At 44.4% G+C, this 27237-nt stretch overlaps 1 protein-coding gene across 2 annotated transcripts; it reads right to left on the bottom strand.

Annotated features, from left to right (window-relative positions):
• Positions 1–830: 830 nt before the first annotated feature.
• LOC147890230 (protein TAB2 homolog, chloroplastic-like) lies at positions 831–25928 on the bottom strand. Of its 2 annotated transcripts, XM_087390909.1 has the most exons (6): positions 25541–25928; positions 24795–25397; positions 24587–24656; positions 24250–24421; positions 1488–1631; positions 831–1235 (listed from the first exon to the last, which is right to left on the bottom strand). In XM_087390909.1, the coding sequence occupies exons 2-6, from the start codon at positions 25373–25375 to the stop codon at positions 976–978; spliced, it is 1227 nt and encodes a 408-aa protein (XP_087247035.1). In that variant the 5' UTR covers positions 25376–25397; positions 25541–25928; the 3' UTR covers positions 831–975. The 2 variants fall into 2 exon arrangements, with proteins under 2 accessions (XP_087247035.1, XP_087247034.1); XM_087390908.1 differs by having other exon boundaries at positions 24795–25928.
• Positions 25929–27237: the final 1309 nt, after the last annotated feature.

Genomic DNA, 27237 nt, shown 5'->3' with positions numbered 1-27237 from the left:
GGGATCATGACTATTATGAGAACATTGCAATTATGAAGCAATGGCAGCTATGCCATGTTTTCTCTCCATGTGGAGATGGCTACAAAGATACACATGATGATAAACCAGATTTTTTTGTTCTAAGGTGCATGCACACAAGAAGCAAATTATCAATTTAGATGAGTTTTTCCAAGGTTAAGAACTTCTCCATATTGCTCTTCTTGGTAGTGTGATGGCAATAAATCTCTTATTGGTATTGTAAAAGCAAGTAAATGGCATCCTCCATCACTTTCATAAGCTTTAAGCATCCATTTAGGTACATTCTCATAACATCTCTCAACGTCAGTAGTAAAGAAGGCATTTATCTTTTGGAGGTAGATTTAGGGCCACAACACAAATGAGTTGGTGGCAAGGACACACTCACAATTTGAATGACGCCTGCTTTCACAAGACCCCAACGACTGTGTTTGAACTTCTGTACTTGGACAAAGGGGCATAGGCTGGTTGTGGCAAATCACATACATGCTATGAACGTAGTTCAAGGCTATCGGCGTGTCCCTTGCTCACCTATTCCACAAAGCCTTGGTTATCAAATGAAACCCCAATACTTTGCAAGGCGCCTCTCACCCCCTTAAAGATGACATTTGGGTGACCATAGCCAACAACACTACCTAGCATATTAGGGTTGTCCACTGTAGACTAGGTGGTCAGTAGAGTTGGCATGCCGCCACCCTAGAAGCCATTTGGCTAGACATTATCTACATATTGCACCTATCTAGGAGAACGCTCGGGAGGATTCACGCATGGCATCACCACATGTTTGGATAGAAATGCAAGTAAAGAACATACCGTAAAGCAAAACTGGTGGCATATCCTTCCCAAGAGAGTAAAGAGAGAAGGAACCCTGCACCTTGTAGAAAAGACAAAGAGGGTCAGATGCTGCTTAGACATGTCACATGTATATTACGAGTACATGGGACTCAATACATGGACAAGTCACACACGAGACTGAGGCCCATCAAATAGAAGCCAAAATCCAGTACAAACATCCGAGTCTAAAGATTGCTGAACTGCAAGGAAATGGAGACCCCCACAGGCTCTCTTAGTGGCCTCCCAGGCCTCAGCTTCTTGGTCTGCCTCACGAGTTTTTCGGTAGTATGCATAAAGCCAACGATCAGTAACCCCGGTTGAGAGAACTATGCACGCCTTCTGCCTGTCCACCTCAAGTGATGCCAATTCCAAAGCATTTGTCCAAGCTGCTCCACAGTTTAGTTCAACTTTTAGAACACAGAAAACGCAACAAAATCTGTTGACATGTATAATATATTTGTCCAAAAGTATACTTAGACTTTTAGAAGACAAAACATAACAAAATCTTTTGGCATGTATCACATGAAAGCCGCAAACCAGAGAATGACAAAGGGTGTGGTATAACAATTACAGGCCACACTGTTGTTTAACATTTTCTGAAAGAAGCAAATGGAGTAAGACATTCACGGTAGGTTCACCTGCAAGGGGAGTCGCTCGAGCTGAAGCCACAGCAACTCCTGGAATGACCGCATTGGATGGCAAATCTAGACCCAATGTGTCCAGGGAAAATAGAGCCCCAAATGTGGAGCCTTTTTTAACAGCTGCAATCTCCTCAAAGACACCTGCAATATCCAGGATTATATCAGAACTGGCCAAATCATTACGACCTGTTATGACTATGATGGCAACAATCAAGGTGGAAAATGAGTCAGTTTTTTGCATTGACAATAATTATGATCATTCAAGAAGATGAACAGCATGATTAAAGGATTAGTGCCAAAGAGGCTTTTCAACCTTTTAGAGCAGCCTGGCTTGCCAGCACGTGAGGCCAAATCCTAAATTGCACAAAAAAGTTCTTGGAAAATTAACATAGTACTGAAATAGTTTGGCATCTGCTCTCCAGCACTCCAGCTCTCTCTCTCTCCCTAGCACGCGCACACGCCATTCAGTCGTCGCCATTGACATCTTAGCCCTCATTGAGCCCCTACCCTCTCCACACCCTTTCTCACATCTTCCCTCTTATCAGCCTTCTCTCACTCTGTTTGTCACCATTCAGTCATCGCCATTCCAATATCACCATTCCCCTACTGGCCGTTCTGTGTCTCTATTCCCAGCCTCCCCTCCGGCCATTTCGCCCCAAGAAATGGCCCGCTTTAGACATTTCAGTCCCAGAACTCCCCCATGCTGTAGCCGCTGCAGAAATGAAGGCCAATGAGCCCCTCCCCCCCCCCATCGTAGCTCAAGGGAAAAATAAAGAAATCCGCAAAAAACAGTAAAAGCGGCATGGCAAAAGGAGAGAATGGAGAAAAGAAGGAAGAGGAGCCAAAAGACCAGCAGCTCAACCACCACCAAAAGGAGAAATTGATGACATCAACAACCGCCACAATTGCAATGGTCTACAGACGGACCGTACGTCTATGCAGAAGCTTGCACCTGCAACAGCCTCAGCATCAGCACTAGCTTCAGCATCAACATCATTCTTGACATCAATATCCTCATCGGCACCAGCTTTGGCTTTGGCATCAGCATTAGTGCCGACGTCGAGAGGTCTAGTCCGACCTCCACCGTACCCTTACGGTACTGTCACCCCTCCCCTTAGCCAGCCACTACAGTCAGCCCGGCAAAGGAAGTACAGATAGTCACCATGCAATCGGCCATCAAGGAGACCTCTATATGGGTGCGAAATAGAAGTATGCGAAGGCCACCATTCGCAGAGAGCCAATAAGACTCTCAACATTTGTAACATGTGATTAATGATCATGTTAATTGCAGCAAGACCTTTAAACCTTTAGCGATAATCTTCAATATACACCATGAAGAGGGGAGTAGGGGAAGAGAGGGAAGAGTAGAGAGATCAAGGAGCCTACGACTGATTGAGTCCCTACACCCACTGAGGGCCCCCTCCTACAATGTGTAGGAGAATTACTTTAACTTGGAGGGCTGAAAATACAATGCTGGAAAAACACTCTTCAAGGGAGCAAGGAATAGCAAACCCGGAAGAGAGACCTACAATGTGTAGGAGAATTTGCTTGAACTTGGAGAACTGAAAATACAATGCTGAAAAACACTCTCCAAGGAATTGCAACCCGAAAGAGGGACCTTGGATTGCTAGACAATGCCCAAAAACTTGAGAAACCGCTTTAGCCAGAGATCAAGGCCTCAATGCTGTCCACACCATCGCTGTAGAACCATTTTGCGAGACTGAGAATAAGATGGGCTGGGAAGGGAGAAAAAGGGTAGAGTGGATGGAGATGGGAGAAAGGCTTGGGCAGGAGTGGATCGAATGGGGTAACAAGTGTGCACAAGCAAGCACCAAATCAGCCTGATTTAGAGTGGAGACTAGATTAGGTATGTCTTATACATGTATATATCTAAAGAGAGTTGATACATCCGGCACATTAAAAAATGAAACCAAAAGAAACCCATTGAAAAAGTCAGCAGAAGAGGGGGGGGGGGACCTTTCAGATAAGCCCACCATATGATATAGTGGACGAGGGCAAGGGACGATATACTAGTGACTATAGTCCATAGAATGCAATGATCAATCATGATTAACAATGCAGTAGATTCTACCATTGTAGACTATTGATGTACATACATCATACATGGAACTACACAATGCACACAAACATTAAACTTGCAAACTGAAAGCTGAAAGTTGAAACAAATTACTAGATCCAAATCATCGAACAATACTAGAGTAATGACTCTCTAGTCCACATTCTGTAGTCTATGGGATTTTGTATGAGAAACTACAACCTGGAAAATGAGAAGGAGAAACTAAGGGGCAATGGGCAGTAAGCAGGCATATCAAGAAAGTTAAAGAAGGGCACAAAAGTGAGAAGGGATATCATGGACTGCAACAGCCACAAAAAGGGGCTACAACTAGCTTTAAGATGGGCTGGGAAGGGAGGCCAAGGGCAGAGTGGATGCAGGTGGGAGAGAGGCTTGAGCAGGTGTGGATAGAACGAGGTAACAAGTGTGCGCAAACAAGCACCAAATCAGCCTGAATCAGGTACGTTTTATAGAAGTATATATTTAAAGAGAGAGGGACACATCCGGCCAACAATAAAAGGAAACCAAAAGAAACCCATTACCGTACTATTCCATACAATTCCGTACGGAAGGTAGTGTGAGAGCTCATAAGCAAAGCACAAAAGAGTCTAAAGAAATCAACACTCAGCTAATGAACAGATGTGTCAATATGAGTCTAATTTATGGGTCTCCTCTTTTAGCTCCTCGTCACTATAAGACTAGGGAATCAATGTTTCCAAAGCTGTAGCCATGATATTAGCTTCAGGACCGTCTTCAGGATTGGACACTTTCTTCTCCAGGGTCATCTTGTCGCCCTTAGAGGCTCTCACATATTACTGTCTTTTCTTTATATAAAGTGCTTTTGCCTCCACCATGGGTTTCTCACAAAGCAAATCAACTTTGGCGAATGAATCGCCCTGCCAAGTGGTGGCGGAAGAGATTGAGATAGATTTGGAATTCTAAAATTCCACTCCGACTACAGGTCTTCTTTATATAAAGTACTTTTGCCTCCACCATGGGTTTCTCACAAGGCGAATCAACTTTGGCGAATGAATCGCCCTACCAAGTGGTGGCGGAAGAGATTGAGATAGATTTGGAATTCTAAAATTCCAACAAGTCTTTTTGTGGAGAGTTTTGTTGGGAGTTCTTCCATTTGGGCAGCTTCTAGCACGCAGGAATATTGCTCTGGCTGTTTGTCGCATATGTTTCGCTCCACGGGAGTCTATGCCTTATCTCCTTTGGCATTGCTCTCATACTCGTAATTTTTTTAAAGTCTCCTTGGGCAGAGTTTTTCGAGCTCGCTTTCCAAATGCTACTTTTGGAATTCTCTCTTATGCTGAGATCTTCTCGTGATGTAATATTTTTCACATCTCGTTTTGGGATAGTGATTTTGTAATATAAAGCAACAAAATTTTCACTAAAAAAATGTGTGTGCGCGCGCGTGTGTGTGTGTGTTTTCCTAATTCCTTCGAAGGTACTAGATGACCATCAAGCAAGAAGCACGACAATGTGTTCATTGTAGAATTTTGGACTTTAGAACAACAAAAATCTAAATTTGCACGATTGGACATATTTTAGTCTTATAAAGGCAATTTTTCTATCATCTTAGTGAACATGCAAATTCTGTGAAATTTTGTCCAAGTGGTGATCAGCTCTTCAACTATATCGAAATACCTTATGCGGGTGTATGCCTTTTGTAGAAATTGGACTTTAGAACAACAAAAATCTGAATTTGTATGATTGGATATATTCTAGTCTTACACAGGTATATTTTTCTATCACCTTAGTAGACATGCAAATTCTTTGGATGTTTGTCCAAGTGGTGATCAACTATTCAACTACATCGAATTATCTTACGTGGGTGCACAAGCCCCAACAGCTAAAAATTCCTTTACATCAACAAAAAATTGAATTTGTACGATTGGATATATTCTAATCTTACAAATGTATATTTTTCTATAACCTTAGTAGACATGCAAATTCTTTTGATTTTCGTCCAAGTGGTGATCATCTGTTCAACTACATCGAATTATCCTACGCGGGTGCAGAAGCCCCAATAGGTCAAAATTCTTACATTGTAGAATTTTGGATTTTAGAGCAAAAATGTGAAATTATATGGTTGGATATATTCCAGTCTTACAAAGGTATATAATTTACCTTATGCAATGAGATGGGACCCTAAGAAGCATGCTACAAAGCAAATGGTCTCCTTTTTCCAAAGAGAAAATAATTTTCGTATAATGCTTTGAAACAAACCAACCATACAAGCTAGGAATCTTTGAAACGGGGGCCAACAACCGGGGTGGAGGACCATAAATCAGCAAATGCCTCACTCTGTGAATGCATAGAAGACACTTGCAAGCCTAGCCTGGCAAAAACACGCCCACTTGCTAGTGGTCGTCCAAAATTCTGACTTTGTGCACTCACATATGACGCACATGGTGTAGATAATGTTCTATGAAATGGCAACAAGGGTGGTTGCAAGCCTCCAATCATGAGGCTGCATCGGGTGACCCAAATGTTCCAAGCAGTGATGTTGGACACCACCTTCCTGAGGAAGAAACATACACTTCCAGGAAGGGGTAGTCTCATCCTATGCCTCGATCTGGAATATCCTTATTCCATGGATCATGTAAGCTGGTGTAATTGTGTAATGGAGAAGGCGTGACCACCCTCTGTTGGCCAACCAACCATCTTCCTGGCCACCATGATTCGGAGGGCCCCCTGCCAAATCCTATGTGCTATGGGCAGGTCTATCCATAGACAATATGTGATTGTCTCGAGGTCATAATCCCTATTGGCGCACCTTGTGGCTACTCCACAAGCATGACCGAAATCTAGGGATGACCTGCCCAGGCACTTGTTGCCCAATGCAATGCCGTCCTCTCGAAGGATGTTAGGCTGTTACAATTGAAAGTGATAACCAATGCATGTTGTGTACGAGAAGAAAGGCACCTTGACCACCCTCTCTAAGGACCTACTTTGGAAGGCCACACCATGCTCCAAGAGATGTGGTCGGTCCACTCCCATTTCGCCCAACCAATGTGTGTCCGCTACCCCATGCATGAAGCCTCCCTGATCCTAGACCTTGCGATGCTAGAGAATGGGTTGGCAAACTCCTCACTGCAGCGACCAGCTCGAGATAGAAGATATGATAGTCCTTCGAGAGGCTGGGAGAAATAAACATTATTGAAAAAATTGGGGCTTCTACACCGCATAAGATATTTCGATATAAGGTAAATTATATATACCTTTGTAAGACTAGAGTATATCAATCGTACAAATTAAATTTTTTATTGCTCTAAAGGAAATTTTAGCAGTGGAGGCCTCTGCACCTGCGTAAGGTAATTCGATGTAGTTGAACAGATGATCGCCACTTGGATGAAAATCCAAAGAATTTGCATGTCTGCTAAGGTGATAGAAAGATATGCCTTTGTAAGACTAGAATATATCCAATCGTACAAATTTAGATTTTTTGTTTTTCTAAAGGAATTATTAGCTGTTGGGGCTTTTGCACCCACATAAGATAATTCGGTGTAGGCCACTATACAATGGATTCTCAGTGAAATGTAAAATGGCTATAGGCCAAGCTCCAAGAAGAGTTGATGACGCTAAATGGTCGTTCTTGAGCCCTTGGTATGTTGCTCCCATATCTAGCGCAAGGTATAAATGATGTGCAATCATATATTGACAAGGGAGGCAATAGGTCGAATTGCATACTTACCATCACAAGGCTGCCATGTGCTATTTAGATGTGCCAAGCTGTGATGTTTGCTACTATCCTCCAAACTTTCCTTTGGGAAGTTGTAACCAGCATCAGGCTTACATCATTCTCTTGCTAGTTTTGCAAGTACTAACTACTGGGTGCAGAAGCATGAAAACTAACTGAGAAGACAGATATATACAGTTGGCATGCATCAAACTCATCATATCATAAATTTTAACACAATGGAAAAGTAAGAAAATAATCTTTAGATGATATTTGAAGCCATAGGACTATTTTTTAAATTATTTCTTCTAGTATAGGAGAGAGAGAGAGAGAGAGAGAGACTCTTAGGGTTTTTATTTGTTTTAAATACATTTTTTAAAATAAAATTATTTTAGGGCAAGTATGCTCATTCTCACTATGCACTGTTCACAACCTTCTCTCTCTTTGCACACCACTTTCCACAACCTTACTTTCCACAACGTTATCTCTTCTTTTCCCTAGCATCTTCCCACAATCAGGGATTTCCCTAGAGAAGCCTTTGACCAGAGGATTTCATCCAGTGAACCCTGTGCCTTAGCAGATGGCATTTACCCTACCTTCTTCAAGCTAATCCATCTCAAGTTGAGCTTGTCAATGAGATCTTTCCTTCCTACTAATGATCCCTCTCTTTAGTTTTTTGATAGACATATCCATGACCAGTCTGTCAATTTCTAGGTTTATCTTGTTTGCTCCATGACTTGTGAATGCAAACGAATCTGCTCCACCCCTTGAGCTACTATTCAGCAATTGGTACACTGTGAGTCTGGACAGAGGCACACTAACATATTATACATACAGACAAGGACTAGTAGGAACTTAGGATAGGTACTAAATCAAAACATCAAACAAAAGGCTAAGATATATCATATAAGAAAGGCTGCCAGCCTGCCACAGACCGGAAGTCAAAATGCATCACAATTAATGAGGCTCAAGCCTCAAGCTGCATCCCCATCCTCATCCTCATCCTCCTAACCATTGGATGGACAAAAGCAGTAGAGCCCAAACCGCCTTCACAGCCACCCTCATCCACATTTAAAGCAAGTGAACAACACTATCAGAAGGTAAAAGGCATACATTCAACATCCTTGTCTCTAGGCCACATTTCCTCCCAAGCCAAACAACCTAAAAAAACCCAGTGGATTACACAGCTCAACACAAGCTCTCCTACTGACTGATCTGAAGCTCAGGAACATACAAAAGAACCACAATTTATGATGCACAGAAGATGGATGATTTTCAGATCTGTTCAACTATCATTTGAAGTCCTCTATTCACTGACCAGCAATCATCCAGACAACCATGTATTGTCACAAAACATACAACCCACAGTGATAGCTTCATATTGTGCCTGCTCAGAACAGTCAGTCACAGCAGCTTCAGAACTGTCTTCTCATCAGGAAACATGCTGCTCAAGACAAGACATCTCCATCCATGTAGAATTGAAATCAGCAAATCAGTTCCAGCACTAAATCAGCAACAAAACATCATCTTGATAATTGCATATTCATACAGAGATAGCCCCGTCAACTTCATGCAATTCACATTGCAGCTCAGCAAACAAGCAACCTCAATCTCCCTTTGTGTCAGGCCCAGAAAACCAACATCATGAACACCTCTGATTTGCTAGCCACGTTCATCAGCATGTCAATAAGTAATATTCTTCCCCCACGTGCATTTCATGGCCTTTTGAGAATGCTTTGGCCCTTTGATAATCTCGACCCTTGGAGATCTTCTACAAAAGGTACTCCTTGTAGTAGTGCATGGGTTTTCAAGCGCATCAGATCTCACGACTCATTTGGATTGATGGCACCTATATATTCTTCACATGCTGGTCATAGCGTAGTGGCTACTCCCATCCGCACGGAGCACACATTTCCTTGGTCTCAGGAACTTTGGACCTGCATAGTAGAGACCCGCAGCCATTAAAGATGCCACAGCCAAGACCCACAGCTCCCATCGACAGCAACAGTTGATGCCTCCATGCAAAGCTCACGTACTTCCTCCCCTGAAGGACCCCCAACCGTTCAATGGACACGCCTAGCCGAAACTCCTTGCAACTACATTAACCGAACCTTTGAGCAAGACCCCCGACAGAACTCTTCCAACGCTCCCTGCCCAAACATTATCGACGCCACAGCCATGCTTCTCTGTCGCCAAGCCTCAGTACTCCATAGCCCGCTTCAAAACCACAGCCTACGCTTCAAAACCACAGCCTTCAAAACCATATTACCTACGCTGCCCCCGTGGCCCGTCTCTGCCTCCGCGCAATGATTCCCAGCACCGCAGCCTCTCCCTTGCTCACAGAGCACTCACAGACCTCTAGCCTTCATGTGATCTGCGCACTGCAGCTTCTCCAGGCTTGCTCTCGGAACACACACCGATTCTTCCAAGGCTCTCCAGCTTCCTTGTAGCGACGCTCCCCGCCAGCCAAGAATCCCTCCACAAGCTCCCCATCCTCTCCAAGCAGCTCACGGCCTCCTCTCATCCAAGGTCCTCCAAACACCCATATTAGTGATGCCCTAGCCCACAGAACAAACGACCCCCCCCTACTTCTGAGCTCGCGTGCTCTTTCTCAAATCCTCCTCAAAAACAGCAGCGTACCACGTAGCTTTGCCACCTTGCCCTCCAGACCCGCTTCCAGCCGTCACCTTCACGTAGCTCCAGCTCGCAGTCCAGAAGCTCCTCTCCATCCTCACATAGCCACAATTGCATGCATGCTTTTCTTAATTACAACAATGTCATCCTTCATTAGCCACCTCACCTTTGCCTTTTTGCCACTCCCAAAACTTCCCCACAAACTAGACCAAGGCAATTAATGCACCACACTTAGATTTTGTGCACACTAATGCATATCACAAGCGCTTAGTACCTAGTTGCCTACCAACTTATCCACATATAAGCCAATCCCGACACATTGGAAACAAGGCATCCTCAACGAAAGGAAAACTATTTCCCTCATACATATATGACTCGGGACATTCTAAAAGAGCACATGTCATCCCACAACAAAACACTATCACATTGGATACTACCATGCTGTACTCGAAAGCTGCTTACACAAGATTTGATTGAACGCCATCAAACACACACACAAGTTGAACATCACACATGTACATATGTACAAGACGAGTTTGGGGTTTTCAAAAATCTGCACACACCTTTAGCAACCCCACGCTTCTGCTGTGACATTCATGTCTAGCAGCTAAAAGGAAAAAACCAGCAAACCACCTGGATCAAAACAAAGCAAGCTTGTACTCTATGCCTCTGCTTTCCTTTTCCCGAATTAAAAGGATAACTTTGAACCCTCCACTGCCAGATATGCATAATCCACCATCCCCTTGGATCAAAAGGAATCAGCAACACACCAGATCGATGTAGCCACCAGCTCCTTCCATATACCCACATCCTCACTAAGCCTCCAGGATCCCATAGCTTATCCTGCCAAGACATCACACAAGTCCACTGACTATTAGCTATCACACTTGTACCATGAGTCTTGCTCATCTTCACATGAGCCACATCTTTTGAGGTCACTACCTCACACGTATATCTCTTCAGCACAACCAGCCCATAGTTTGTGATTAGGGACTTCTCAACAGACCCTATTGCCTGAACCTTATAAGCTGCAAAACTTAACCCATCACATGAATTATCAAGATCACCCAGGAGCAAACAAATATCCTTCCTACCTGAAGAATGCTCAAACATATCAGCACACTCTTTGCTATGCATTAGGTCTTCACTGACATCTTCATTCTCTGAACAATCATGAGAAGTACATTTTTTCTTGTCATTACCAACCACGCATGCAAAATCCATGAGGGTGTCAGCAAGTAAAGCCTCTACCTCGTCATCAGCCACACTATCACTACCATCCTGCTCAATGTGCATATTGGTGTTTACATTCTTTTTCGAAGAGATCAATGCTAACATATCATCCAGTGCATCATCAAGAATGCAATCCAGCTCATCATCTGAATCACCATCATCCTGTAAACACTGAATCTTAACCTCATCATACACATCAAAGTCCGCATGCACACAATCAACTCTTGCTGGTCCCTCCCAAACTAAGAGTTTTAACTGTAGGTCTTTTACTTTATTAGTAATAGCCACATCAGCCTCATCACTGTCTGACATGATTGAGCTCTCATCTTCACTACTAGTTTCATCTCTCTTCCTCACTTGTTGAATCTGAAATCTCAGCCCCTTCAGTATGCACAATCACAGTGTCAACCACGAACTGATTGCATTTAGCCATGTACTCCTTCCAAGTCTTGTCTTCAAGTGGTTGCATATCTGCTGCAACATAACCAGCCAGCATATGCACATCATCACATGGAACTGGAGCATGACCACCATATACTACTACACACACAGACTTATCCTTAGCTGCCTTTAATGGGCTCTCAATCTTTTTGCTAGCTATGGCAGCAACCCCTTCACTTGGGCTCTTCACTGTCCCCTCACACAAATCTGGTTTAGCAATACCCTCCTCCATAGCAACTGACAAGCCTTCATTCATAATAAGTGCAATGATTTCCAGCTCCCCTACATCATCAACACTATATGCATCCGGTTCCTTTAGCAGTGAAGACAACTGACTCTCTTCCTCTGATGAGATGCTCTCTTCCTCTATCTCACTCTCTGTCTCTTTGTCTGTGATTGTCTCCTCAGGTTCTTTTTCCAATTCCAGCCTACAGCGCATATTACACTGCATGGGTACAAACATAATCTCTGGTATGGTCTCCATTCTGATTAGGCTAATTGCCTTTCCTTTCCCCTTATCCTTCCATTTCACACCACTGGTAGAGGGCTGATTCAGATCTTTCACCTCCATACTGTAGTCACTTAATCTATCATTTGTTCTCCGGTGCACAAGATAGGCATCTCCCCCTACCCTTTCTAGCTTATCACAGTGAGGGCTGATATGTCCCCACTCCCCACAATTCCAACAGTGGACATTGCTCATGTAACCTCGTCCTCTCCCTGCACCAGCTGAACTTCCTTTTCCTCCATCCATAGCTTCTCTCATGTTATTCTGACCTCTGTCTCTTCCTACAGTCTCCATCCAATTTAGGCTGAGTGTTTTCATCAGCTCCACAACTTCGCCCAAATCCTTTTTCAGGTAATCATCTTGCACACAAACAAACACAAGAACAGACACCGGCTCTCTCTCTGCATAAGCCTTTATTGCTTCTGGACTTCTAATCAGATTCTTAGGCTCTTCTTGCATGCCAAGCTGCCTCTGTCTCTTGACTTTCCACTCCTCCCTGGCCACTCTGACTGCATCCTCGAAGCTATCAATATTCCTCAGCACCACCTTCAACCGGAGTGAAGGCTTCAGGCCTGAAATGAAGCGGTCTCTCTTAATCATCTAAGAAGGCACCTCCGGCACAAGAGCTTCACACCAGAGACTCCATAATCTCCCACACTGAATTGGGTACTGGTCAACCTCCTGCTCCTCCTCCTGTCTCACTTTACATAGCTCTTTTCAAACTTCATTAGGGCTCCTAGATTGTGCAAACCGTGCAAGAAAGGCTGCTCTTACCGCTGTATACTCCGGATTTTGCTGCTGAGAATGAGCAGTCCTGAAGGTAGCCACTTGAGTCTGTAGCCATGCTTTTGCATCTCCCTGCAAGCAATAATTCATGATCTGAAACAAAATCTCAGGGCTTGCCCTACTTTTCATAAGTGCTGTAAATTCCATCTTTTCCAAGAACCTCACTGCATTTTCATATGGCAGTCCCCAAAACTCTAGAAAGTCATGTGCCACCTCTCTAAGCTCTTCAACACTACAACTGACTGCACAACTTCACACTTGTAAACTGAAGTGCAGTCCTCCGTGGAGGCACCAAAACGTGGATGGACAAAAGCAGTAGAGCCCACACCGCCTTCGCAGCCACCCTCATCCACATTTAAAGCAAGTGAACAACACTATCAAAAGATAAAAGGCATTCATTCAACATCCTTGTCTCTACACCCCTTTACATTTCAATTCATACACTGGCCACATTTCCTCCCAATCCAAACAACCTAAAAAAACCCAGTGGATCACACAGCTCAACACAAGCTCTCCTACTGACTGATCTAAAGCTCAACGACATACAAAAGAACCACAATTAAGGATGCACAGAAGATAGATGATTTTCAGATCTGTTCAACTATCATTTGAAGTCCTCTATTCACTGACCAGCAATCATCCAGACAACCATGTATTGTCACAAAACATACAACCCACAGTGATAGCTTCATATTGTGCCTCAGTCACAGCAGCTTCAGAACTGTCTTCTCATCAGGAAACATGCTGCTCAAGACAAGACATCTCCATCCATGTAGAATTGAAATCAGCAAATCAGTTCCAGCACTAAATCAGCAACAAAACATCATCTTGATAATTGCATATTCACAGAGAGATAGCCCCGTCAACTCCATTCAATTCACATTGCAGCTCAGCAAACAAGCAACCTCAATCTCCCTTTGTGTCAGGCCAAGAAAACCACCATCATGATCACCTCTGATTTGCTAGCCACGTTCATCAGCATGTCAATAAGTAATATTCTTCTCCTACGTGCATTTCATGGCCTTTTGAGAATGCTTTGGCCCTTTGATAATCTTGACCCTTGGAGATCTTCTACAAAAGGTACTCCTTGTAGTAGTGCATGGGTTCTCAAGTGCATCAGATTTCACGACTCATTTGGATTGATGGCACCTATCTATTCTTCACATGCTGGTCATAGCGTAGTGGCTACTCCCATGCTCACGGAGCACACATTTCCTTCGTCTCAGGAATTTTGGACCTGCATAGTAGAGACCCGCAGCCATTAAAGATGCCACAACCAAGACCCACAGCTCCCATCAACAGGAACAGTTGATGCCTCCATGCAAAGCTCATGTACTTCCTCCCCTGAAGGACCCCCAACCGCTCAATGGACACACCTAGCCCAAACTCCTTGCAACTACATTCACCGAACGCTTGAGCAGGACCCCCGACAGAACTCTTCCAAGGCTCCCTGCCCACACATTATCGACGCCACAGCCATGCTTCTCCGTTACCAAGCCTCAATACTCCATAGCCCTCTTCAAAACCACAGCCTACGCTCATATATTACTTGCGCTGCCCCCGTGGCCCGTCTCTGCCTCTGCCCAGTGACTCCAAGCACTGCAGCTTCTCCAGGCTTGCTCTCGGAACACACACCGATTCTTCCAAGGCTCTCCAACTTCCTTGTAGCAACGCTCCCCGCCAGCCAAGAATCCCTCCACGAGCTCCCCATCCTCTCCAAGCAACTCACGGCCTCCTATCATCCAAGGTCCTCCAAACACCCGTATTAGCGATGCCCTAGCCCACGGAGCAAACGACCCCTCCCCCTACTTCTCAGCTCGCGTGCTCTTTCTCAAATCCTCCTCAAAAACAGCAGCGTACCACGTAGCTTCGCCACCTTGCCCTCCAGACCCGCTTCCAGCCGTCACCTTCGCATAGCTCCAACTCGCAGTCCAGAAGCTCCTCTCCATCCTCACGTAGCCACAATTGCAAGCATGCTTTTCTTAATTCCAACCATGTCATCCTTCATTAGCCACCTCACCTTTGCCTTTTTACCACTCCCAAAACTTCCCCACAAACTAGACCAAGGCAATTAATGCACCACACTTAGACTTTGTGCACACTAATGCATATCACAAGCGCTTAGTACCTAGTTGCCTACCGACTTATCCACATATAAGCCAATCCCGACACACTGGAAACAAGGCATCCTCAATGGAAGGAAAACTATTGCCCTCAACATATATGACTCGGGACATTCTCAAAGAGCACATGTCATCCCACAACAAAACATCGTCACACTGGATACTACCATGCTGTACTCGAAAGCTACTTACACAAGATCTGATTGAACGCCATCAAGCACACACACAAGTTGAACATCACAAATGTACATATGTACAAGACGAGTTTGGGGTTTTCAAAAATCTTCACACAGCGTCAGTACCATCCTCCTCATCATCATCCTCATCCTCATCATGATCATCCTCATCTGCCTCGCCATGGGACTCCAAAAGACTAGAGCTGCTTGAAGCTCCAGTAGCAGCACCCGCCCTTCCTGTAACAAGAGGGCCTGAAATTTCCTATTCTCCCTCTTGTAATCTCTTGCAAAGCAAACCGCCTATCTTCATTCTTCTCCTTGTTAATCATACGCTACTTCCAAGTTCTCAAATCCTCTTTCAGATGAGACACAAATTAGTATGGATGTAATGTTAGAATTATTATCATATTCTAGGCAGTGGCCAATGTAATGTAATAAGTGGGTTAGGGGCACTTTTTCCTCTTTGAGGTTTTACCCCTAACCACAGTCTAATCCCTAGCTACTACGGTTAGTGGATAAGATAGGGTTTTGTCATTTGGACAAAACCCCTCACTTCTCTTTTGTACTCACTTCATTTCAGCCCACTATTCAAAAGACTTACGTTCAGCTCACTCTCTTGCTCACTCTTGCTCTCATTTTGTTCACATTTGGTATCAGAGCAGGACAAGCTCTTGGACCTGCTCCTCCTTCCCAAGCTCCTACGCCTCACCTAGCTCTTTGCTCCCGGACCTGCTCCTTAACCGCAAGCTCAAGGTCCAGGCCACATTTTAGCATGACCATACAGTCCGTACAACTGAACGGCTTTTCGTACTCTGTCCTTACATCGCCCAAGAGCTGCATCTTCCGTACTTCGGACCTACGCTCCTACAATCTGTCAACCACCTCTCTCTTTTCACGAGTTGGTAGGACTTTTGTTGCAAGAAGAGCAGACACGAAGAATATGGCAACACCGGCTGGCGAGCATGCCAGGCTTTCTAAGTTTAAGCCCAAAGGAAAAGGGCAGCAAAAGCAACATGCCAATCACCCCGCACATCAACATAAAGCTGATTCACGACAGCCCTCTTATAAGGCTAAGGGTGATGCAGATAAGCCTAAAAAGAAGGGCATTTGTCACTACTACAAGAAGCCAGGTCATTATATGGTGAATGCAAGAAGCGCATGGCTAATACAGCCAACTTTATGGAAGAGCACTATGCCTTTTTGTCTTGCATTTCAGATTTTTCACTGGATAATTCAGATACTACAGCCACTATTGAGGATGATCCTTATGCTTTCTTGACTTGCAGTTATGATTCTTCAAAGGATGCATGCTCTCTCAATGTCAATGAGACACTGAATACTTGGTATTTAGATACTGGTGCTTCTAAGCACATCACTTCTAAGAAGAGCCTTTTTGCATCCTTGCATCCTCCACCTACTAAAAAGAAGGTGACTTGTGCAAATAATTCTTCTTATTCAGTGTGTGGAGTGGGGGACATTATCCTCACATCCACTCAAGGCACAAATTTCAGAATTTCAGATATTCTCTATGTGCCAGGTATAAAGAAGAATTTGCTTTCAGTGTCCTCTCTCAATAGAGGAGGATTTTAGGTTGTATTCAATGATGCTAAGTGTGCAGTCAGAGACAAAGAGAATGACTATGCTTTGATGTTGTCTGGCACTTTGTATCAGGGTCTTTTTCAGCTTGGTATATATGAGAAAAGATCCGATCTTGCACTTTCAGTGAGCACTCCCACTGCTGCGATGCAAAATGCAGAGTTATGGCGTGCCAGGTATGGGCACATGAGCTATGGCAGCTTAATGACACTTCAAAAGCATGCTATGGTTGCTGCATTGCCTCCTTTAGAGTCACCTCCTCCTCATGCATGTGAGGGTTGCATCCTTGGCAAGATGCATAGATTTCCTTTTGAGAAGGATGGTGCAGTGAGAGCTACACGTATGCATAGATCTCCAAAGCGCTCGCCTAGCTCCATATTGCTTGATTCTTCATCTCTCTTAGTACCTTCAACCATTAACTAAAGCGCAAAACCATGGCACCCATTAATGGTCAACGCTTTGCATGCAAATAATGATCCGTAGACTAATCCTAGTCACTGTGGGCATCCCCACTAAGCAAACATGTAAACATAACTCTTAGTCGACCGAGGTCAACCCTCTTGGTCGTAATTAAGGAGCTTGACCGTCAGTCAAAGCGCCTTAATTATGGCCAAGTCTCTCTAACCAAAATTGAGTTTGGTTAACAAAGTTAACCCTCTTTACGTAAGCCAAGTCTCGTTGACCGAAGTCAACACTCACTGACCGGAGTCAGAATCATCATGTATGGATTAGTGTATCGAATCATCATTATTCGAAGCCTATGTATGTTTGAATTGTGATAAGTTGCTCCAAAAGATGTTGCCTGCACCAAATACCATGCCCGCATCAAGAGATGAAGCGAAAAAGATGCTAACAATGGTGGGTATGGATTATGATACCATTCATGCTTGCTGTAATGATTGTATTATCTTTTGTTGTGAGCATGGAGATTTGGCTAGTTGTCCGAAGTGTAGGGAACAATGATATAGAGATGACTTGCAGGGTGAGCAGATACCGGTAAAGGTCTTGAGACACTTTCCCATCATGCAAGAATACAGCACATGTTCCGATGCAAATCCATAGCGGAGTTGATGACATGGCATGCATCTCATCGGTCCACTGATGACACATTGAGGATTCCCGCAGATTGTGCAGCTTGGAAGCACATAGACAATCAATGGCCGGACTTTGGGAGAGAGCCACACAACTTACATCTTGGGCTCACCATGGACGGCGTGAATCCTTTCGGATTACACTCGACATCTTGGTCGAAATGGCCCAGAGTCATGGTGAATTACAATATCCCACCATGGCTAACAATAAAAAAGGGACACCTCATGCTTGCACTACTTGTGCCAGGGAAGTGCAAGGCAAAAAATATGGACATGTACATGGCACCTTTGATAGAGGAGTTACAGATTTTATGGAGAGGAGTGCGGGTCTTTGATATTTCCAGAGCTCCTAAACATACCAATGATATTTTGGTCAGGGGTATCTTCTTTGGCTAACCATGGTTAACCATCTTGACCAAAGTCAAGTCTCCCTAAGCAAGGTTAGGCTTACTTAACCGAGGTTAAGTATCTTTGATCGTAGTCAGGACTTTGACCAAATGACACAATGGGTTTTCAAGACAGCCACGACAAAAAAATGCTCATGTCCTCATACAAAAAGGACAACCATGAAGAGTACATGTCATCCCACAACAAAACTCCATCACACTTTGGATGCCATGCTCTAGATTAGCCTGCTGCAACCACACTGCTTTCCATCAAAGCCTAAAGCTTGATTGCCACATATATCCACACATCCATGACGCCCACACTGAGTCAATGAGTGCTCCCATGACTTTACCACAATACGGAACATCACTCATGTACACATGTGGTTTTCAAAAATCTCCACACAATGTGTCTACGTCCTAGAGGCAATAGGAAGGAAAGGGTGCATTAAGGTGCATTGAATGGTAGATGCATGGGTCATAGATAAGGCTAGGTGTAAATGGGAAGATGGAACTTGATTGATCTCAAGGGATCATTGTGAATCCCACGTAGCATTCTCTATTCACCTTGCATTCATCGGCATCTCTCTCAAACCTTGCATATAGTTCAAAAAAGAGAAAGAAGTACTCTCACGAGGGTGCTCTTTTCCCATTGGAGGGCTAATTGGCATCCAAATTCTGCATGCATTGCTCACATTTGCACTCTCCAGGAATCCAGTTCTTCACAAGACTGACATGGGAGATCAGTATGGGGTGGGGCTTGAGGGTGATTCAAAGCTTGAGGGAATCATCTTCTACGTCCGTCAAATTAGTGCCTTTGGAGGATGACTCCACTTCAACAGGTGTATGACTCTCTCTCTCTCTCTCTCTCTCTCTCTCTCTCTCTCTCTCTCTTAATTCATTTTGAAGACGAAGGTCCAAAGCCATTTTTGGTGGTGAGACCGATATGGGAGATCAGTACGATGGAGCTAATGCCTCAGCCCACGCTGACTCCAACTACAGTAATGGTGTCACCAAGCTGTAAATATTCCAAGGCGCATATTCTTGAGCTAAATCAATATGAAGATGGTGTTTCCATCTCTTATTGGCTTGTTGTGTAGAGTTGGAGATGTGCATCAACATCTAAGATTTGGGAGATGAGCATTTAAGCTTGGTGTATGGATTTACAGGAAAATCTTTGAGAGTGGTAAAAAGGCAGCATGAGGTGGCTAATTAAGAATGATGTGGCTGGAATCAAGAAAGGCATGCATGCAAATGTGGCTACGTGAGGATGAAGGGAAGCTTCTAGTTGACGAGCTGGACGTAGATGGAGATGACAGCTTGCAGGAAGATTCAGGAAGGAGATCGTGGGCACCTGGAGGATAATCGCGCAAAAAGGAGCTTATGGAGGGGCTCTTCTGGGACCAGGGGGAGAGCTCGGTGGTTCGGTGAGCTCGCAAAGGAGCTACAGGAAGGGGGGTAGGAGGCTCCTGGGCAAGAGAAGGGTCGCCACTATACGAGCTGAAGGACCACAGGAAGGCGGAAGAGAGGAGCTCAGAAGCACGAGGGTGTAGAAAGAGCTTTGGGAGTTGGGCACCGCTACTACACAGGTCAGGGAGTGCCTTGGATAGAGGAGGCATGAGTCTATAAGTAGGGGAGAAGCTACGAGGTAGCTATCGACGTGTGAAGGCATAGACACACCACAGGGAGGCTGCTATGATCACGTGAAGGAGAGGCGACGGACTGTGGCAGGCAGGTAATCACGTAGACTAAAGGAAGTTGGAGCAGCTGGAAGCTCTTGGACAGCAGTAGAAGGGTCGTCACCACACGAGCGCTAAAGCTAGAGTGTGGAAGGACCTTCGCGATGACGAGGTAGGAGTGGCTGGAGGCTTGGAGAGCCTGGGATGTTGTGAGGCAGGATCTCGAGGACGCTGGACAGCAGTAGAAGGGTCGTCACCACACGAGCGCTAAAGCTAGAGTGTGGAAGGACCTTCGCGATGACGAGGTAGGAGTGGCTGGAGGCTTGGAGAGCCTGGGATGTTGTGAGGCAGGATCTCGAGGACGCACGTAACTACGGAAGGGGATCTCTACAAAGGATAGCAGACTGTTGCTCTGGAGAGTCTCTCAGGATCTGAGGTCGCTGCTGCACTGGGAGGGCTCCTGGAGGAGGCCGAAGGGCCTCTTGATTGAAGAGGAGAACCATGAGCTAGGGAGGTCAATTGTTGCTCGGTGGGGAAGCTTTTGTGGATGGACGACTTTGGTGGGGTGTGAATATTGATTGCACGTGGAGCACCTTGGAAGATAGAGGGCATATACGGAGAGAAAAGAGAAGCAAGGCGCTAGCTATGATCATACGAAGAATGACGAGGCTATTGCTTTTGGAGGAAGATTCTTGCTAAGGACGACGAGTTTCTGAAGAGGGTGGGCATTACTTATGCTATGGGAGTATGGGCAGCAGATGGTTTTAGACAATGGGTTTCATGCAGTCCAAAGGTGCAAATCCAAAGTGAAGATGACATACTCTTGGTCAAAAAAAGAGCTCTGTGATTGTCGCCATACATGATCGTGGATCTCACAAGAAGAAGACTAGCCGATTGTAGTCAGAATCATAGGAAGGACTTGTGAAATTCTTGGCTGCTTATGTTTCTCTCAGTGTGGGTTCTCTCACAGAGTTGTGGCAGGTTTTGATATAGCATGTTGTTCATGGCAGTTATGCAATTCTAAAGTTGTCATTCTCTGGAGTGTTATGTTTCATGGGTCATCTATGTGTTTCCTAATCAGTCAGTAGGAGCTTGTGCTGGGCTGTGTAGTCCATTGGGTTTCTTTTTGAGGTTGTTAGGCTTCCGGAGAAAATGTGGCCAGAGTATGAGTTTGTATATAGAGGTGTGTAGAGACACAGATGTTGAATGAATACCTTTTGCCTTCTGATGGTGTTGTTCTGTTGTCTTAAACGTGGATGAGGGTGGCTGTGAAGGTGGATTAGGCTCTACTGCTTTTGTCCATCCAACGTGCGCACATTTTTATTAATAGAATAAGTGTCACATGTCCAAATTTGATGCCGTCTGAAGCAGACGGCTCCAACTTGACTAGTTCTATCTACTGAGATGATCCAACGCCATAACAAATCGGTCGATGTCCATCATAAATACAAATACATGTTACACCATGGGTGTATAATATAAAATAATGTTCTAATGTCTACTAGTCACAGATTAGTGATTTCTCTTGTCATGACAAGTCTCACCACCAAATAATTCAGGACCTTCATCTTCCATAGAGGGTAATTCGTCCCATCCAATCTGACCGTTTTCCCAAAATTCAGAATTAAATATCTTGCGGCCATGGCAATGAACTAAAAGAGAGAGAATAGAAAGTCGTACACCTACCTGTACTTGAATCACCCTCCTCACAAGGGCTAAACATGGGAGATGATCCTTTAGACATAGAAGATGATTCCCTCAAGCTTTCAAATCAAGGTCGACCTTCCCAAAGTCCTTGCGTACAAGCTCCACAACTCTTGAACTAGCTCTGATACCATGGTAGAGCAAAACAATGCAACGGAAGCCTAACCCCAGAGTTAAGTTATGTAGCCCAAGACCTCACATAATGGTATACTTGGAATCCAAAACTTCTTTTACTTAAAGAGTGTGCTTAGATATATGTATAGCAAGTAAGAGGACAATGCACGAGAAAGATATAAAACCAACAATATATTTCTGTCCAAGATGGACACTAAAACAAAATGAATGTCCAGTGTCTCATCCTTTAGATGTGAACCCCCTATACATAAACAAAAGCTGTTCTCCAACCTGCGTGGCGCTCCCAAAACACTTGGCCTACATGTTCTACATGGTCCTTATGAGGTTATGTGGACCTCGTCATCGTGCCCTACAAACACACCCTCATGCTGCTCCTCCCAAACAGCCACATACAAGGCAGTGTTTGCCCCGAAACCTTGATTTCCTTGTTGCTCTGAACCACAGCCAATGGTGAGGCACAATCTTCCCTTTCATCTGTCTTTCTTGCTGCCCAAGTACAGCCTATGTATGAAGACCCTTGAGCTTTGTATGCTGCACTTAGCCTGTTGCTTTGCTGCTCCTAGTACTCCTGGATGAAGGCCAAATCCTAGCTGAGTTGCTGCTCCAAACTGCTCATAAACTGGATGATGAATGAGCCCAAAGGGCTCTCCTTTTATAGAGCCCAATGGCCCAGAAACTGACCGACCCAGACAGGCCAACTCACCCAGTCTGTGAGCCAACCTGCTGTTCTGCGGGTTCAGTCCCACATGCAGCCTTTTGGCTGCCTTGATGGTCCCGGCTGGCCGCATGGCAGTCTGCCAGTGGCCCAGGCTCCTTTGCCCTGTCCTAGGGCCATTCTCAAACCTAAATTGCTGTCCAGAATGTGTTTGCCAGTCTGCCCCATGCCCACCATGGCATTTTCTTTGTAAGTTTGCTGCCCACACGACAGCCAATGTGCTCTCCATGTGGCAGCCCCATCCTACCCTGGTCCACCTTTCCTACGCACAATGCAGTCCTCAAATGGGGGCTTACAAATGGGGAGGTGCCATCTAATCTCCAACAGTAGTGCTTATAGAGAGTTGGTTAAACCACCAAAGTTTAATGAACAACAGAAGAATAGAAATCAAGATACTCCTTATACCTCCTCTAAAGAAATTAAAGACTTTCATAAGCCTACTCCACCTGAGTTGCAAGTTACCAAAGCTAGTGCAACAACGCTTACAAAAGGTGGATGAACTTGGATGATAGAGGTCAATTCACTGCACCCGGTTGAACTTTGAGAAGATACAAGAAAAGTCCATGGACATGTAGACAAATTTCCATTCATTAATCAGTAAATTGCCAAGCATCATGAGGCTATTTTGAAGTTGGAATCCCTCACAACGTTTCATAATATTATGGATTCATGCTCAGTATAAAAGATGATTTACAGAGAAATTCTTCTGAGTCTTCCAAATAGCCTTTTAGGTTTACCCGAATCTATGATGGCTATACAGTAAAATCTAAAGCCTTTTTTGGAAACTTTTTAGCTTAAACCCTGGTAGGTTTTAAATGGGTTCTTCTAAAAGAAAGGGTAATTCTACCCCACAGGTCCTTAAAATATAGGAGGACATTGCGGATAAGAGGTTATTTTGCCTCATGACGAGGACAAAAATGCCATGAAAGAGCAATTATGTTTTACCTCTAGTTAGGACCAGGTTGCCCTACTCCACCTGAGAGTAGTAAAGCTCCTTGGGTAAAAAGGTAAGCTCCTTGTGTAAGTTCATACAATGCAAATATTGCCCATTTCATAGAATTCCAAGTATAACGACGTGGAAGTGTTCCACAAGGACGAGACACATACTCATCTAATAGATGATCTATGGTACTTAATGGGTAAAGGATCAAAATTATGCTATGTGATAGTGCTATCCATAACTTCCGGAATTAGGATGTGTAAATTACCAGAAATGCCTGGTACGCATCAGTGTGTAGTCTCTTTGGTTAAAGTCCAAGACAAAGAACTCTCAAATACTATGGCGAACGGTATGGATTTAGGCTTTTCATGGGTATAGAGACACAGATTGACTTACGGGAATGGAAAGTACCTTTACCTAGACTAAGCAAACTGTCTTCAGGTTATCAAACAGTTATAGCAAGTGCCCCGTGATCCTAAGTTTTATACTTAATTAAACATGATACAAAGTAATAGAGCTATGGCAGGCATATGTCAAGGGAGATGTGGATCTCTCCTCTAGCTCATGCTGGAGCAGAAGATAAGCATGATTACTCTCCCCATTTCCAAATCCTTAAATCTGCCCGTTCATGCAGTGAATACACGTAATCATGCTAGGAAGAGCTAACACGCTAGAGCAGATAATGTGTCGAAGTTTTAGCATCAAGAACTCTGACACTATTCAGCTGCAGCACAGTAAGGTGCCAAAGCATGAACAAAGCTTCTCACAAAAGTGTGCGCATAACAAGAACCAAAACTGATTCAGATTTCATGTGAAAACGATCAGAAGCTACACGGCAGGCGTTGCAAACCTGCAAGAGGAAGTTGAACGAATGCCCATTGCTCTCCTCTCAAATTGTCAGGAAGTTCAAGAGGAAAGGATTGCTCAAGCTGTAAAAGAGGTGCTGCACTTGCTTTAAAGCCAGGATGTTGCTGGTAAACAGTGTCATACCGTTCATCCAGCCATCGGATTAAAGCTACACACTGCAGAAGCCAGATTGTATCGCACACATGACTTGTCAGATATGGCAAATGATCAGCCTCCACTCGCTTGAATAAAACACAACTACCGTTTATATGAATTTTCACAATGGAAATCTAATTCAAGTACACAAAAACTGCCTGAAGAAGGATGGATCATGAACTTACCCTGCGACTGGGAACAGGCTGGATATCAAGTTCAGCACAAGCTTTTGAGACAATAGTCAGCATTTGAGACCTGGCAGAAGGAAGCGACAATGATTTCTCTCTCTCTCTCTCTCTCTCTCTCTCTCTCTCTCTCTCCCCCCGCCCCCCACACAAAAACACATTAAAGTGGAAAAACCAAGGGAGAAGATATCACAACGGACGGCATCACCTGAAAAAGCGAATCTTTTCGGGTTTAGGAAGCCCCAGCGTCTGCATAATGGAAACCATTGCTTCCTTGAGAGTGACGCTGTTAATCACGTTGTTGGGGTAAAACCTTGCAAACTGCAAGCTGCGTTTGCTGTCACAGACTACCAGCTCCCAAAGTCTCTTGCCTCGAGCATCTAAAATGGGGCGAGAGCAAAAATCTAGCTCCCATTCCCTTATAGAATTTGGATCTGTGCCCGGTGCAATTATGGGCCCAAAGACATCTTCTTGTAAGCCAGAGAAGGGCTGAGCCACACTAGCCGCAGAGACTCGCAGCTTCCTTCCTTCCCTTGCAGAGGTTCCAAAGTTTTGCTCTAAGCTATCTCTGGAAGGTTCCCCAGCTGCATCCACTGCACATGAAGGCCAACGGGACAGTTGGGTGGATCGATTAGAGGTTGCAAAGTGAGCAATACCGACACAGGAGGCACGTTGAAGCAAAGGGGTCGCGGGGGAGGAAGTAGTGGGAAGAGAAGCGCTTGCAGGACAGGCAGCAGCAGTGTTCCAAAGGGGACCCAATGCTCCTCTTGCACCAATGACGGTACTCATGGTGGTTCCTGAGACTCTCTCCCTCTCTCTCTCTCTCTCTCTCTCTCTCTCTCTCACACGCACACACACAGGGAGCTCAATCAGCAGCTTCCTCCCTCGTTCAACACGAGACACTCACAAAAACTCTTTCTCCCTCTCTATCTATCTATCTATCTATCTATCCACACACAAGCACTCGCTTCGGGAGCTCAATCAGCAGCTTCCTCCTGTTCACCACGAGACAAGCACAATCTCTCTCTCTCTCTCTCTCTCTCTCTCTCTCTCTCCACAAGCACCCGCTTAGGAAGCTCTCTCATTCACCACGACCGGCGTCTATTTCAACGGTCCAGACGCAAGACAATGCCCGCAAGTCACCCATTGATGAAGGCAATCAGCTCCGAACGTATACGTCAGGACTCAGGTCGCCCTAGAGGCGAGAGCACATGCAAGAAGTGCAATGGGCACGCGTCTTCGCAAAAGGCAAAGGCACCTGGACACTGGTAGTAGCCACAGTCAGCAACCAAGTTCCTGCAGATCTTTCTCTCCCATAAAACACTCCTCACCAAACGAAATTTTCATTATCCGTTCAAAATTGCTACAAAACATTAATTCTTTCCTCATAAAATAGAGTTCCTTCTCTTAATTCATCATAGGTTTTTGCCAATCCTGGGATTAGTTAATGGCCTTGCCCAAGGGGCAAGGGCTAAGCCAAGGTTAGAGTTGTTTGAAAGGCAAAGTTAGTGTCATTTTTGGCATGTCGCGGGGGGGATATCGTTAGCGACGGTCCACAATGAGGAAAGCTTAAAAAGCTGAATATCCAATTTTAAAAAGAATTTGTTTCTCATTCATCCACGTTTGGAGGGGAGGCATGAATGGTCATGAATGTTGTCCACGCGTCCGTTTGTCTTTGTTCGTTGGCGTGATGGCATCCACGTGATTAGTTTTGGCATGTTTTAATGCATGATTTTGTGGTTGGTCTGATTTTACATCCATGCAGGGCCAGGAGGAGAGGAAGGTAGTCGAGTCTCTGGAGGACAGGAGGAGGATTCATCATCAGAAGGGACGATGCAACATGCCCACGCAGATGATGAAGGAGAGCGATTGCTCTCGGAGTAGCGGCCCTTTTCCTTTGCAATTATCTGCACCCATAAAGATAATTGGATTCGTCGTCGCCAGCAAATCCGGTGCACCAGGTAAGTACTTGATTTCACAATTAATTTGATTCATCGTTCTCAGATGAGTGGCTTAGTTTGTCGTCAAATATTTGTAGGAGGAGCTGCAATTTCTGCATGTTCTTACATGCAAAATACATCTCCACCTAGTCCCAAACGAAGCGCATTTGTAGTTGCTTCACCAAGCAAGCCTCCTAAAGAGAATTTGCTAAAAAATTCTCCTATTAAGAAACCAACTCACCACACCTTGAAAATTTCTTTCAAGGAGGTCGCGGAGGAGGCTTATGCGCAAGGTGTGTTCTCACCATACATTATTTTATCACAAGTCAGTTTTTAATTTGATTTGTTTCATGTGAATTTTGTTTTTTTGTTTTGTATTCAACGAAGAAGCTCATACGGGAATATCCAGAGTATGTAAACTCTAAATCCACAATCACTACACACATTCAACGTTCAAGTAAATCAACCCATGCACGTCGTTCAAGTGCAAAAAAATCATCGCATAAGGGAGATGTTGTGGACATAATTAATATTGAATCAGACTAGGTCAATTATTGATTCAAAACTATTGTCTTATTGAAGATGGATTTAAACTTGGGAGTGTATTCCAAGCGTAAGTAAAACTTAAATTTCTAGTTTGGAAGATGATGTTCCTTATTTGAATATCAATTTACTTTAATTTTGTAATCAAAGAAAACAAGTACTTTCTTA

The sequence above is a fragment of the Dipteris shenzhenensis genome, chromosome 19, assembly GCF_047967505.1.
Source record: "Dipteris shenzhenensis isolate YYH24624 ecotype China chromosome 19, Dip_SZ_1.0, whole genome shotgun sequence".
In the NCBI taxonomy this organism is placed as follows: Eukaryota; Viridiplantae; Streptophyta; class Polypodiopsida; order Gleicheniales; family Dipteridaceae; genus Dipteris; species Dipteris shenzhenensis.
Note: the sequence above shows the minus strand (reverse complement) of the source record. Positions and strands in the feature narration are given on the sequence as shown.